Genomic DNA, 12,971 nt, shown 5'->3' with positions numbered 1-12,971 from the left:
AAATTAGAAATGTTGAAATGGTAACCCAGGCAGATCAGATTTATTTGTGCATAAACAGTAAAATGCTTTTACGGCTTGAATTGATATTAATTTTAATGAAATTCTCTTGATATAGAAATAAAAGACTTTCAACCGTAATACGCACGATGTCGTTATGCCCAACTCGCTCTCTCTCTCTCTCTCTCTCTCTCTCCCTAGACGCAGCAGCGGCTTGGCTTGGATTCAGTACCTCCCCTATGTGCTGCCTTACTCCATCATCACATCCCTGAACGTGAGCGGTGTAGCTGAGGAGCACTTCTTTAAAACCCGACACTTCGCTGGAGTTGCTTCCCTGCGCGTCTGAGAGTCGGAGGGAGGGGAGAAGCATTCCCCAAAATCTCTTCTAACGATGGAGACCCGTCTGGTTGTATTCCCTGGCGCTTACTTTACTCTTTCTACCTGGCTAATTCTTTCCTCCTTGTATGTTTTTCCAAATGTAAAGGCAGATATAAGTTGCGCGCCTTGCATGTCGCCAATGCAAGTGAATTACGCAGGGGATGAGCATCTGCGTGACCCGCCTGATTCTGGGAAATATCCGAGGCAGGATCAAAAGAAACCCAAGCTGATCACAGTTCTTTACCCGAATGTTGGAGTACCCACTGGACGAGAGGTGGATGGTTTTCCAGGGATCGCGCCGAACGCAGAGGGGATAAACTCCCGTGCGCCTTTGGGGAACTTCACCGAGTCCGCTTTAGACGAAGAATTGTTTTCGGATGAATATGTGAAAAGTGAATCCGAATTGGACCCCGAGGACGCCGCATTAGGGAGAGGGAAAAGAAGCGTGCCCGAGTTTCTGGAGAGCGCTGATGCCCGCTCGGAGGAGCAGAGAAAGAGCTCCGGTCTGCGGGTGGACGGACAGAGTAAACGCGCTGAAGTTCGCTGGAACAAGGATGATGAGCACGATGCCAGACTATCGGATTCCAGACCAGACGAACCCAAACTGACCAGCAGCACCTTTGCTCTGGCTGGAGACTCCGCGCACAACCACGCAGTCGTGTACTGGACTGGAAAAAACAGCAGTGTAAGTCCGCAACATCCTGTACTACTTTGCCATAGTATATGCTATGCAGTTTTCTAGTCCATGCTGACTTGTTAAGCTTTCAAGGTTCTCGTCAACTTCTGTGAAGGCATGCACATGTTGTTATGAGTTTATAGGTTTTATGATGAGCATTTTCCCAGCCTGTCCTGAAATGATCATCCCTGCTGAAAACATAACCTTAAACCATTCTAAGCCAGCTGATCAGACCGGTGTTACATTGTTTTAGGCACTTTTCAGCTTGGGAAGACCCTCTTAAACTGGCTAAGACCAGCAAACCAGCTTAGTCTTTTGAGTAGAGCCAATCTAAATGTTTACAGAAAACACCTGTTCAGAGTGTTAACCACCTGTTTGTCAAAGAGATCAAGCACAATAGGGCCTCTGCAATGAGCTGGAATGTAATCCATAGTGTTACTAAAGATTATGTTCAGTTTAAATTACCATTCACCTTTGGGAATTTAGTTCTAAATTGCCTTAGTTAAATTGACTAGGGGCAAAGTCTGCAAATATCCCTTTGTTGCAGTATCTTTCTGCACTGTCGGTATATTTTTTCCGATGAAATGATTTGCTTGTAGAGCAGGTTGTTGGCTAGAGCCTCCTGGCTGCAGTGCTGTCTGTGTTTTTGGATTGGAGATTTTTGGATTGGCAAGATAGGAGACTTTATAATACTTCACATCTCAATAATTCAGAGATCCATCTAGTTGATTTTGAAGGCAAAAAATGACCTGGTCCTTAAATGCTGAAGTTAAGCAGAACTAAGGACTTGCATTTAAGCAAGTCTGCAGAGTATTGCCTGGGTGTTTGGATTTTGTTACAGACAGGTGGTGTTTGATGAGATATGTGTGTGTGAGTGAGTGAGATATGAGTGCGAGAGAGAAGAAAGGCAGATTTTCTATGTGATTTTCAAATAGATTTTCATGTTTAAGCTATGTTTTGTTGCTGTGCATCTGTGCTTTTATATTATATTATATATGTCACAAATGATTTTACTCAGAGTGCATTTAAAATGCAAGGCATGATGTGTAAGCAACCTAAGCACCACTGGTATTAAAATAGCACCATAGTAATCTATTAGGTATAATATAAGCATGTATTTTTAAATCATGAACAGTGACCAGTATGATGACTAAATGAAGGTAGATTTTTCCATATGAATTTTGGGTTAAGTGTTGCAATTAACATACAAGGTGTTAAAGGAGACGGCCAACATTTTACAGAAGGAATCAGCAGGAGGAGGCAGCAAAATCATTTTTATAGAGAAGGCGGTTTTGAAGAAGGTTCCTAATTTAAATGTGGATAATGGATATCATTTTAAATAAGGAACGTAATTAGAACTTTAAAAAATTACATTACCCTAAAAAAAAGAAAAAGCGTTTTGAGTAGCTAAGAGATGTATGAAGTCTGCAGCCACTGATGAAGAATCAGATTTCATAGTTCGCTTCTACTAATTGTTTCTATTTGGCTTTGGAAAATTGATCCTAGACCAGTGGTTTTAACAGATTTGTCCCAGAGCTGTAATCGGAAGTAACAGGCAGTGGATTTACAGAGATGTTTCTACTATAGATTCTGTGTGCATTTTCGTTTAAGATGGGCCTTTATATGTGAAATCATTTCTCCAGCAGTATGAGGTGAAGTTATATGAATTAGACTCATCCTTCTCAAATGAACCACCTCATCCATTATTGTCTTTCTTTGTGCCTGTTTGCACAAAAAATACAATAAATCAAAACAGATACTCCAGCGTTTTCAGGCCCTGTCTAGACATATTACATCTAGCTTTATTAACTTGTTTAGTAGCTGTCAGTGAGACAGCCACAGCGATTTTAGGCAAGGGTTACTGCCCTCCAGGTCCCGTCCCTCATCCCCGCAGCTGTAAATCTCCTATAATTATCTTCCGGACTGAGGCAGCCATTTTGAAAGATTTTGTCCTGTTCAGGGACTGCCTACTCAAGCGTGTTTTCCCTGCTTGCATGCCTGCTGGAGAGCTTTGTCTTCATTGGCTGGAGGTTTTATGAGAGATGAATGAAGAGTGCAAGGACAGAGTTTGTGATTTATTTATTTTTTTTCCTAGCAATGTTTCTTAACAATAATTTTTGTGCCTTTTGTGCGATATATGCAGCTCTCTGTTTTCAATCACTGCTCGGATGTAGGATTTGCTTTATGTTATTCAGGAGGCACTGTGGTGCATTTCCAGTACAAAAGTTATGATGATTGACATGCATGAATGAATTTGCTTGTTATTAGCATAACCTTTTGATATATAGTTTACAAAATTACCAAAAAAAATAAATAAAAGTAAATTAATTATAATATTAATTAATTTTTCATTACTAATATTATTGTTATTTGTAAATATTTTTATATTATTTCTTCTTAGTATTGATTGATTGATTGATTGATTGATTGATTGTTAGGACTGTCCCCAGCATAGGCGTACATGTAAATTCTTTCCATACTGCTTAAAAAGTATCCCAAGATGCACTTCGGCTGAGAGACTTCAGAAGCTAAAATATACAATTTAACAACTTCTGGTCATCATATTATTGTGGCTCTTAATATTGTTCTAAAATTTGGAAAGAAAAGTAATAATAAGAAATACGTTTGTATAAACATTTGATAATGTATGTGTCGCGCCATTTTAAGACACATTTTAGCTCTAAAAGATGTTCTGATTGGGTGGAGAAAAGGGTCCAGTCCACTGAAGCTTATCAGTGGTGTTTTGAGGTCTAAGCTCAATGTAATTTATTTATTTTATGATTCACGTTTCCCATCATGCCTTTGATGTCATGCATTCAGAAGGAAAATAAAGCATCCGATTTGCATAAGATTCAAGTTGTAAGCCTGGCACGCATCAATGGCTTCTGATGTAGTCCTGCTTCACTGAGATTAGGTCATTCTTATAGACCCTGTTGTCATATGCTCCAAGGATCTCTTTGAAACACCTCACTGAAAGTCTTAAGTATGAAATACAAGCCGTAAATGAGCTTTGTCAAATAACGTTTCCCTGAAGAGGTGTGCTGTTTTATTTGCGCTTTCATGCGATTCACTAAACATGGTGGTCAACTGCAGAACTTTGGCATTGGTTTGTTGGTTTAAAACAGGACGTTTCCAACAGTAATCCAGTTTAGTGCTTACCTATGTTCTGCATTTATCACTATATCTAGTTAGAATTTATTTAGGACCATCTGGTTGCTTTTACATCTGAATGGCTTCATCAGTTTGAAGGACAGTGGAGGTTCTCTGATATGCAACCTCAGGGAATTGCTTCTCTCCTGGTGTGAATCTCGATTGCTGTGAGAATTGGGAAAACAGCGTTGTGAGTTGCTGATGACTGTTCTAGTTTCACATCTAAGGCCTCCTTCACTCCTCTGTCAAACCATCTGTTCTTCTTGTATACAGTCTTTATATAACTGAACATGTGCTCGAGAAGTCCTGCCTGGAGGTATTCGCCCTCCTGCGCTGAACGATGTTGGCTTATAAAGGAGTTATTTACATTTGTGAAATGCATCCTTCAGGTTTCCGCCTTAGTTTGTTGGGAGGCTTCAAATGTATCAGGGTCACGTTTGTTGGAGACACTTGTTGGGCATGAATGAAGATATTGTCTGTGCTGCTTGTCTTTGGCTCTTTTACTTGTTTCACCTTCTTAAAAGTTGAAATGGCACCATTAGTGACAAAGAGAAGAGCTAAATCTCATTTGCTCAATTAATGGCAATTAGGGTTTCTTGTTTGGAAGATGATATTTTTGAAATCAAGTTAGCATTTTTATTGGTAGAAATTATTTGCTTTTTAATGCATACTGTACAATCCAAGAAGACCAATTTGTTATCTTTTCATCCTTGTGTAAAGTTAATGTTACTTATATTGTTTTGACCGGTTTAAAATATAAATATATTTTTGCATATGGTATTGAATGTGGCCCATATAATTACTGCACTCTTCTGTTTAAAAGTAAATAAAGACATTAATACTTTTATTCAGCAAGGATGCATGAAATTGATCATTTATAATTTCATCATCATAGGCGATAAATATGAAGCAGCACTTCACAGTTAATTATTATCACAGTTTTTAACTGTGATGATAATTAAATGTTTCTTGAGCATCAAATCAGCATATTAGAATGATTTCTGAAGGATCATGTGACACTGAAGACTTGAGTAATGGTGCTGAAAATTCAGCGTTGCCATTACAGAAATGAAATACATTTTAAAATATAGTAATCATAATAATATTTCACAATATTACAGTTTCCACTGTTTTTATTTTTGATAAAACAAATGTAGCCTTGGTGAGCATAAGAGATTTCTTTCAAAAACATTAATGGTAGAGTATATTGGATTGTATTATGCATTATTAATAAATATAATATTTATAAAGGTGGCTAGATGCATAGGCCTATCACTGTTCAGTGGCTTGCTACCTTGACTTTTGACTTGCAAGAACACTTCAATATTTTAAGCACTCTTAAGCTAGCCAAAACATTTAGTCTCCAATACCTCAACAATTCCAAGATAAATCTTCAACAACCTTGCACACTCCTGGACATGATTTAGTGCCACTAATGCATTGTAAAGCGCTTCGTTTAGTTAGTGTGGATGCTAATTACTAGTAAAGGAGGCTATGGAATGTCATAAATAATTTAGCCATCCTAATGTAGTATGCCCTCCAACTGCCAATTAGTGTTTACACATTTGTTTTCTGGCTTTTTTTATGCAGCTGAGGTCCTCCTGGTGAGAGCTGGTGGTACAGTCAGGGGATTTATTTCCAGGATTGACTTTGGAGACCAAGTCTTGGCTGACTTTCCATGATTTGTGAAGAAAATAAGTGGGGAAATATTAAGGTGAAGTGTGTTGTTGGTGGTGTTGATTCAGCCAATAATATAACATTTCTTCTTCTTCACTTTTAAATGTATTCAAAGCTGTTCATTTTTGAAGCGATCAACAATTATGAATGCTTGGCATGAATATGTCCAAGCACTTAGTGTCACTATCTTTTGTATTCTGAACTGCAAAAATTTAATTTCCTTTCATTTACCCTTCATTTATGTCCTTTATCTCCCTAATATTATACACTCAGAGCTTTGTGTGCCACATACCACATCAATGTATCAGCCACTTCCTCATCCATCCCCATCACAAAAAGCATCATCTGCTGGATCAGAATCGCAGTTTACAAGCTGCCTAAATGTAGCCATTATCTCCATTGTTGGAGAGTATAGTGGAAGGGCTGGGCACGCTAGAGACGAGAACACTCCGGCATAATCACACGCTTGGCCGCTGAACCAGAGCAAGCAACAAGGGTGTCTCAGCATCTATCTGTCCCCCTATGTTAATTACACTGATATAACAGAGTGTCAGATGTGATTTGGTTTCATCTCTGTTGCGTTAAACACTTTTTTTCCCCACCGGGCTGCTCAGCAGTCTCTCTCTCTCTCTCTCTCTCTCGCTCTCTCTCACTCTCACAGTGGCAGTGACAGTGTACGCTCCGAGGTAGATTAAAAAACTGTGCTATGATATCAAATATACATCTCTTTGAAATCACTTTAAAATGTGGTGCTATCAGATACATGTGGAAGGAAATGCTGCTCTGGTAGATGTGTTATAATGCAGGGAGCTCAAAATTAGAGGAAAGGTTAAGAAATCACAGCTCTTTAATATGTACCTCTCCCTTTTTCAAGGGACCATAGGTAATTGGACAATTGACTCAAAAGCCATTTCATGGACAGATGTGGGCTATTCCTTTGTTATTTCTACCTCAATTAAGCAGGTAAAAGGTCTGGAGTTGATTCTAAGTGTGCCATTTGCATTTGGAAGCTGTTGCTGTGAACCCACTTCATGCAGTCAAAGGAGCTCTCCATGCAGGTGAAACAGACAATTGTTAGGCTTCAAAACAAAACAAATTCACCAGAGAGATAGCAGGAACATTAGGAGTGGTCAAATCAACAGTTTGGTACATTCTGAGAAAAAAAGAACACACTGGTGAGCTCAGCAACATAAAAAGGCCTGGATGTCTACGGAGGACAGCAGTGGTGGATGATCGGGGGATTCTCTCCATGGTAAAAAAAAAAACCCTTTCACAGCATCCAGCCAAGTGAAGAACACTCTCCAGGAGGTAGGTGCGTCACTGTCAAAGTCTACAATCAAAAGAAGACTTCACGAGAGCAAATACAGAGGGTTCACCACAAGGTGCACACAAGGTCAGATTAGACTTTGGCAAAAAAAAAAAAAACCTCTAAAAAAAGCCAAACCACTTCTGGAAAAGCATTCTTTGGACGGCTGAAATTAAGATCAACCTGTACCAGAATGATGGGAAGATTAAAGCTTAAAGTCTGCACTTCAATTTCATCTTGATTGTTTAATTTTAATTCTATTCTGGTGGCATATAAAGCCAAAATTATGAAAATTGTGTCAGTGTCATATACACATACATATATATTCATGTTTGGGTTATTTATTTATGTATTTATTTGTGTGTGTATGTATGTACTTATTTATGTCTGTGTGTGTGTGATGTTTTCTTGTAGCCCATCTGTCATGTCTCTGTCTGTGTATATTATTATTGCGGAGTGTCTATTTACACTAAGTGCAAATAGCCCACCTTGTTGGCAGAGGCTATTTACATTAACTCTGCCCATCAACGTATGATTGGGGTAGTCAACACTACAAAAGACGCTTTGGAAACATCATCTGCTGTGGTGTAGATGATTAAGTGTGTGCATTTTGACGCGATCGACACAAGTTCGAACCCACCTTTTGCCAAACTTTTTTTCTCCCTTTTCAAATCTCATATTTCGCAAAGGCATTTATTTTCAATACAAATGGAGGAAAGAATCAAAAGTTTGAAAATAAAGTGTCGGGTAGGGTTAGGATAGGTGTAGGGAGGGCGTTATTGTCCCAATAACGTGGCGTTCATTTAATAATTTGAATTAAAATTATAATTTACACTCAATATATTGTTACTGCATACTGTTTAATAATGTACTGCAATGCTGAGGTGCAGATAATTGCCACTATTTGCAACAAGTAGTATAAATAGCAGAAAATCCTGCTATTTTAACATAGTGTAAATAGAATCTATTGCTATTTGCACTTAGTGTAAATAGCGTATCGCTAAAAAATACTGCTATTTTCACCAGTGTAAAAATAGCATCTCTTGCCTTATTATTATTATTATTATTATCATTCATTAATCAGTTAATTTTTAATGTTTGGTTGGCTTGTTTATTTATTTATTTTTCCTATGTGCATGTATGTGTTGTTTTCTTGTAGCCTGTCTGTCATGTGGCAATGATGGAAAAATCCCAGATTAAGAGGAGAATTGGATAAAGTGTAAAAATGTAGGTCAGACTCAGTACATATCGCATTTAGAACCATTTGAAAGTTTTGCCGAAACATTCAATCTCACAAATGCATGCTTGTAAACGGCAAAACAACAAGATCCGAGCAGTGCCAGATGCCTGATAAAGAAATTGGAACTGGTTGAGAACATAAATGCGGCCAAAGAGTTCATCCGGACCGTGGTTGTGGCCTCTCTCAGGGAGAGTTTGTGTGCCCTGAAAGTGTCTCTCCCACACACTTTAATCAGGGGAAAAGATGGATGAATAAGACATGACCGCAGACGGGCTACACGCTCACAGTCAGCTCGAGAGAGTCTTCATGAGTGTGTGTGTTTCATGTTCATTTGCAGCTTTGCGTGATGTAGACTAATGCTGACAGATTCCTCCCTAGAACCAGCGGTCTATCCGCACACTGTCTAATTAAAACTAATCTGCTAGCTTATCTTCCCTGGCTAAAATCAAAATATGCTACATTAACATTATTACTGTTTTTGACAACTTCACTGTTGAATCATTCTTTGCTGGCCCAAAACACTGCATACAAAACAAGTTGAGTGTATGGTTTCTTTTATTCAGAAGGAGTATGCGTATCATTTGCTGATGTGATAGTTTGCTGGATCTGGCCAATGTTTTCTTTGTATACATAGAGAGAAAAATAAGAGATGCTTTGCCAAGGAATATCGAATTCTGCCTTTAAATAAATTATACTCAAACTGAGGTGCTTTGGCCAGTGCAGCATTTGGGTCATTCTGTAAAATAAGTTTACCCATTACATATGCACTGTAAATATAATTTTTGATGGACAATGAATAGCCAATGCCAACTTTTACAGTGCATTAGTGTGTTACAGACAAATAATAGTATTGTCTAAAAAAGAAAAAAACATTTCTTATTATTATCAATGTTGAAAACTGATTTGCTGCTTGCTATTATTGTGCAAAGTGATACATTTGTTCAGGAGTTAGTTAAAAAAACAGCATTAATTTGAAATTACAATATTAGTAAATATCATAAATATCTGTGCATATTAATGCATCCTTGCTGAAAAAAGGGCCCAAACTTTAAAATATGAAGCTATTTCATAAATATATATTTAGTCTTCACATGTATAATTTAGCCTGAAATACATAAGTTTATGAAAGTGTAAAAGGCACTTGCTTCGTAGAATGACCTGTTTGATCTTGCTAAAACAACACTGTGAGGTAAAGTGTGAAGCATAAAAGTGTTTATCTGTCAATATTCCTTGGTGTTGAACGGCGCTTTAACATTTAATGCTTTTGTAACCGATTTGGAAGTCCTAATGGAGACTGAAGAGGAGCTGAATAGAAAATGTAGATGAATTTTTAAAGGCTCTTGTTCTTTAAAAGTCTCTGTATATGTGGGCTTAGGTGTCTGCAGATGCCAGTGAAAACAGGCTGAGTTTAAGAGTTCAGCAGAGCAGAATCTTGCGGCAGGGTTCAGGCACTTATCTGCATTTTGAGCCGTGTCAGGGTCTAAAAGAAGAGCTCTGTGTAGTGTGGTCGTTCTGTATTTTATGAAATGCATTTGGTAAAGATTCTGTGTCAAAAGATTGCTGAGTGGTGGTATCACTATGGCAACACTGGCCTCTGTAGATTTTGCAATCAAGAATAAATATCTCTTAATTAATTTTATTCTGTCTTTGACCTATGCTGTACATCCAATTAACTTGCCTATATGCTTGTGTTTATGTGTTGCCCACTATGGCTTATTTAGCCTCTGTGTCTAGTCTTATACTAAACAAGACCAGTAGGTGTTACGGTACTCTCACAACGTTTATCTCACGTTTTTATGCTGAATTCAAATCTATGCACACATGCTCAGCTCTAGGTCACCACTGTGCAACAGAAAAACCTCATGATAACATTGACACTGAAATTAATATGCTGAATCACTTTTCTTCCCTGTATTAATGTAGCTCCCTTTGAAGCAGGAAGTTGCGTGTGATACGGCAAGGCCTTTTATCGCAGCCTGGAAACGCAACAGTTGACAGCTTTTGGAGGTTTTGGAGATAGGCCAGGGCGTGGATTACAGCAGGGTTCGTCTGAATGATTTTGGCTTGAATAGAATGGCACCCTTGAATAGTCAAGTCAAATGTGTGAATATGTATAGCACTTTTCAAAATACATATTGAATCAGAGCAGCTGTACAGAAATTACTGCATGCAAATGCCTAAGTGTCCACATTTTGAAGTTTAGAACTTGATAAGGGTTTTTATATGGTGTAGATATAAACATTTGGTGTAGATTTGAGGTCGTAGATTTGAATACATCGGAGGTTGATGACTCTGAAGCTCATGATCATGTGAATTAGATGTTAAAGAGTTAGATAAGTGGCAGGTGGGAGTTATAATTAAGGTGGAGGGTGCATTCTAATTCTAGAGAGCATTTAATTGGCCACAAATATGTCATCAGTATTTTTATTTGTTTTCCTGGAAGAGGAAAAACAAATTTTTTCATTAAATATGTCACAGAAAAGTAACTTCCGAACAATTAGTGGACGACTGATATATTGGTCGATATTTGGTGTTTTTAAAAAATGTTTATTATTATTATTGGCATCGACCGATAAGCTTTTCTGTTTGTCTGCTGTGTTGGTGGGACTTTTATTTTGACAGTGGCGAGAACATCAGTGCCTTAGCGATGGAGCTCCTGTTGTCCATCTTCATTAGTTTACTTTCTCTTTTTAACAATTACATCTAATAAATTATTAGACAGAACTGTTGAATGAAAAAGTAAATGTATATGACAAAGTATTATTGTCATGGGTGCACATAAGTTTTTCGGTTTGTTTCTCATGAGAGCACCTGGAGATTTGGTTTGGTGCTCACACTGCACATAGTGTAACTCGTTAAATATAACTATAAAAATAAAATGATTAATAATAATAAAAATAGTGCCATTGCACTTTATTTAATTAAGTTATTTTTTTTAAATATATAATTTATTTTTAAAATAATAAACAACATAATAAAGTGTAATAATTATGTTATATTTAAAAACAAACAAACAAAAAAAAAACAGTAGGCCTATTAATTAAAAATACAATTATTTTAGAGTGCACTTAAAAATGCAATGCTAATATTTACATTTTAATTTCAAATACAGTAATACGGTTAGTCGATCTAAAACGTGATTGTGCGTGAACAGCTGTCAACCATGTCGGTATGCAAATGAGCGATACAAACTTTTTTACACAGCTCATTTTTTATTTTGCATGCACACCGCTTATGTGCACCCCTGATTATAGCATTTGCTTTCTGTTATTAGTAATAAAAAGGCAAACACTATACTTTCTCATCACTTTAAACAGTCAGCAAATATTTAATCAAATAATTGAATTTCAGCAATTGTTATGCATGTGCTTTTAGTATCTTTATATTAAATAGTATAATGTCATATACTGTATATCATCTTTATATCGGCCACCCTGCTTGCTAAGATAAAAATAAATATCGGTCAACCACTACAATCACTTCAGGTGGATAAAATCAAGTCCCACCGTACATTGTTTTGTCATCCTTAATATCCTACTTCACACTGATATTGTGCAAGAAAAATGGTGCTCAGACGTCTTTTTGTGTTGCTGACACAACAATACATTTGTCATTAGTTTCTTTTTAAAATGATGACATACATGAAGGTTCATCGTCCACTCGTTCGGCTTATTTTTGGGCATTATTTCAACAACCTGCCCAGTAACAGTAGCAGCCAGGTCTTCATCGAAACAATTTCACATGCAAGCAGATGGATAAGTAAATCAGGTCCTCGTACACAACGTGAATGTTTCTCCCGGTGAACAACGGCGTCACGCCGACACATTGTGTGACTCGCGGATCCTAATCAACCCGATATAAATAATAAACAAGAGAGTCAGGGCTTGCTATATGTGGTTATTACCCATCTCTCAGAGTTCGATAAAGCAGGGAGGAAATTGCTTTCAGCGCTTATTACTTGTCTGACTGTCCATGTGCACCTGGAAGTTTCCAATCTCATCTAAACTCTGAGCCTCCAAATTCAAAGAAGAGAGACAGAAAGACAACGATACAGCAAGAGAGCGTGGAAGAGGAATACATAGATGAATGAAAGAGGTGCCAAAACAAAGATGGAAGCGTGAGATAGCAAGAACATGAGAGAAGAAAGAACTTATGTTTGCTTAGGCTCTCAAAAGGCCAAGGATAGCAACATACAAGCATGTTTAGATGCATGTGTAGCTGTGCTTGATTGTTCTGCCAGTTTAACGCAGTCGCTGAATAGCGCTATGATTGTTCACCATGGTTGTTGCTATGACGATCCCGGGCACGTTTGCCAAAGGAAAGCCTGTGAAAGAGTGAATTAAAAGTGTTTGATACGTATTTACTGAGCATCATCCAAAAACACATTGCACTGCAACATGTGAGAAAATTAACAGTCAGAGCTTTGTTGAATGCAAATGGACCAGCTGCTAAAATTTTATGTATACATCAATATATCCAAATGAATGTGAATGTGTGTGTCTCGATGGCTGCAGTACGCTGTAATATTCCCTGGTTGGCTAACACAC

General features: G+C 37.7%; 1 protein-coding gene across 5 annotated transcripts in view; it reads left to right on the top strand.

The window, feature by feature from the left end:
* The first annotated feature begins 230 nt into the window (after nt 1-230).
* Nucleotides 231-12,971, top strand: part of sorcs3a (sortilin related VPS10 domain containing receptor 3a) — a 244,706-nt gene continuing 231,965 nt past the window's right edge. For 3 of the 5 annotated variants that reach the window (XR_009270313.1, XR_009270314.1, XM_058771076.1), the window contains exon 1: nt 231-1,060. Coding sequence is in view for 3 of the 5 variants with exons in the window: in XM_058771076.1 (XP_058627059.1) it covers nt 389-1,060 (672 nt within the window). In the remaining 2 variants the exon portion in view is untranslated. The remainder of the gene's footprint in view (nt 1,061-12,971) is intronic. The other 2 variants (XM_058771060.1, XM_058771055.1) reach the window with 1 other exon arrangement.

Source organism: Onychostoma macrolepis, chromosome 01 (assembly GCF_012432095.1).
Source record: "Onychostoma macrolepis isolate SWU-2019 chromosome 01, ASM1243209v1, whole genome shotgun sequence".
NCBI lineage: Eukaryota > Metazoa > Chordata > Actinopteri > Cypriniformes > Cyprinidae > Onychostoma > Onychostoma macrolepis.
The sequence above is the reverse complement of the archived record's forward strand: the minus strand, read 5'-3'. Positions and strand labels throughout refer to the sequence as shown.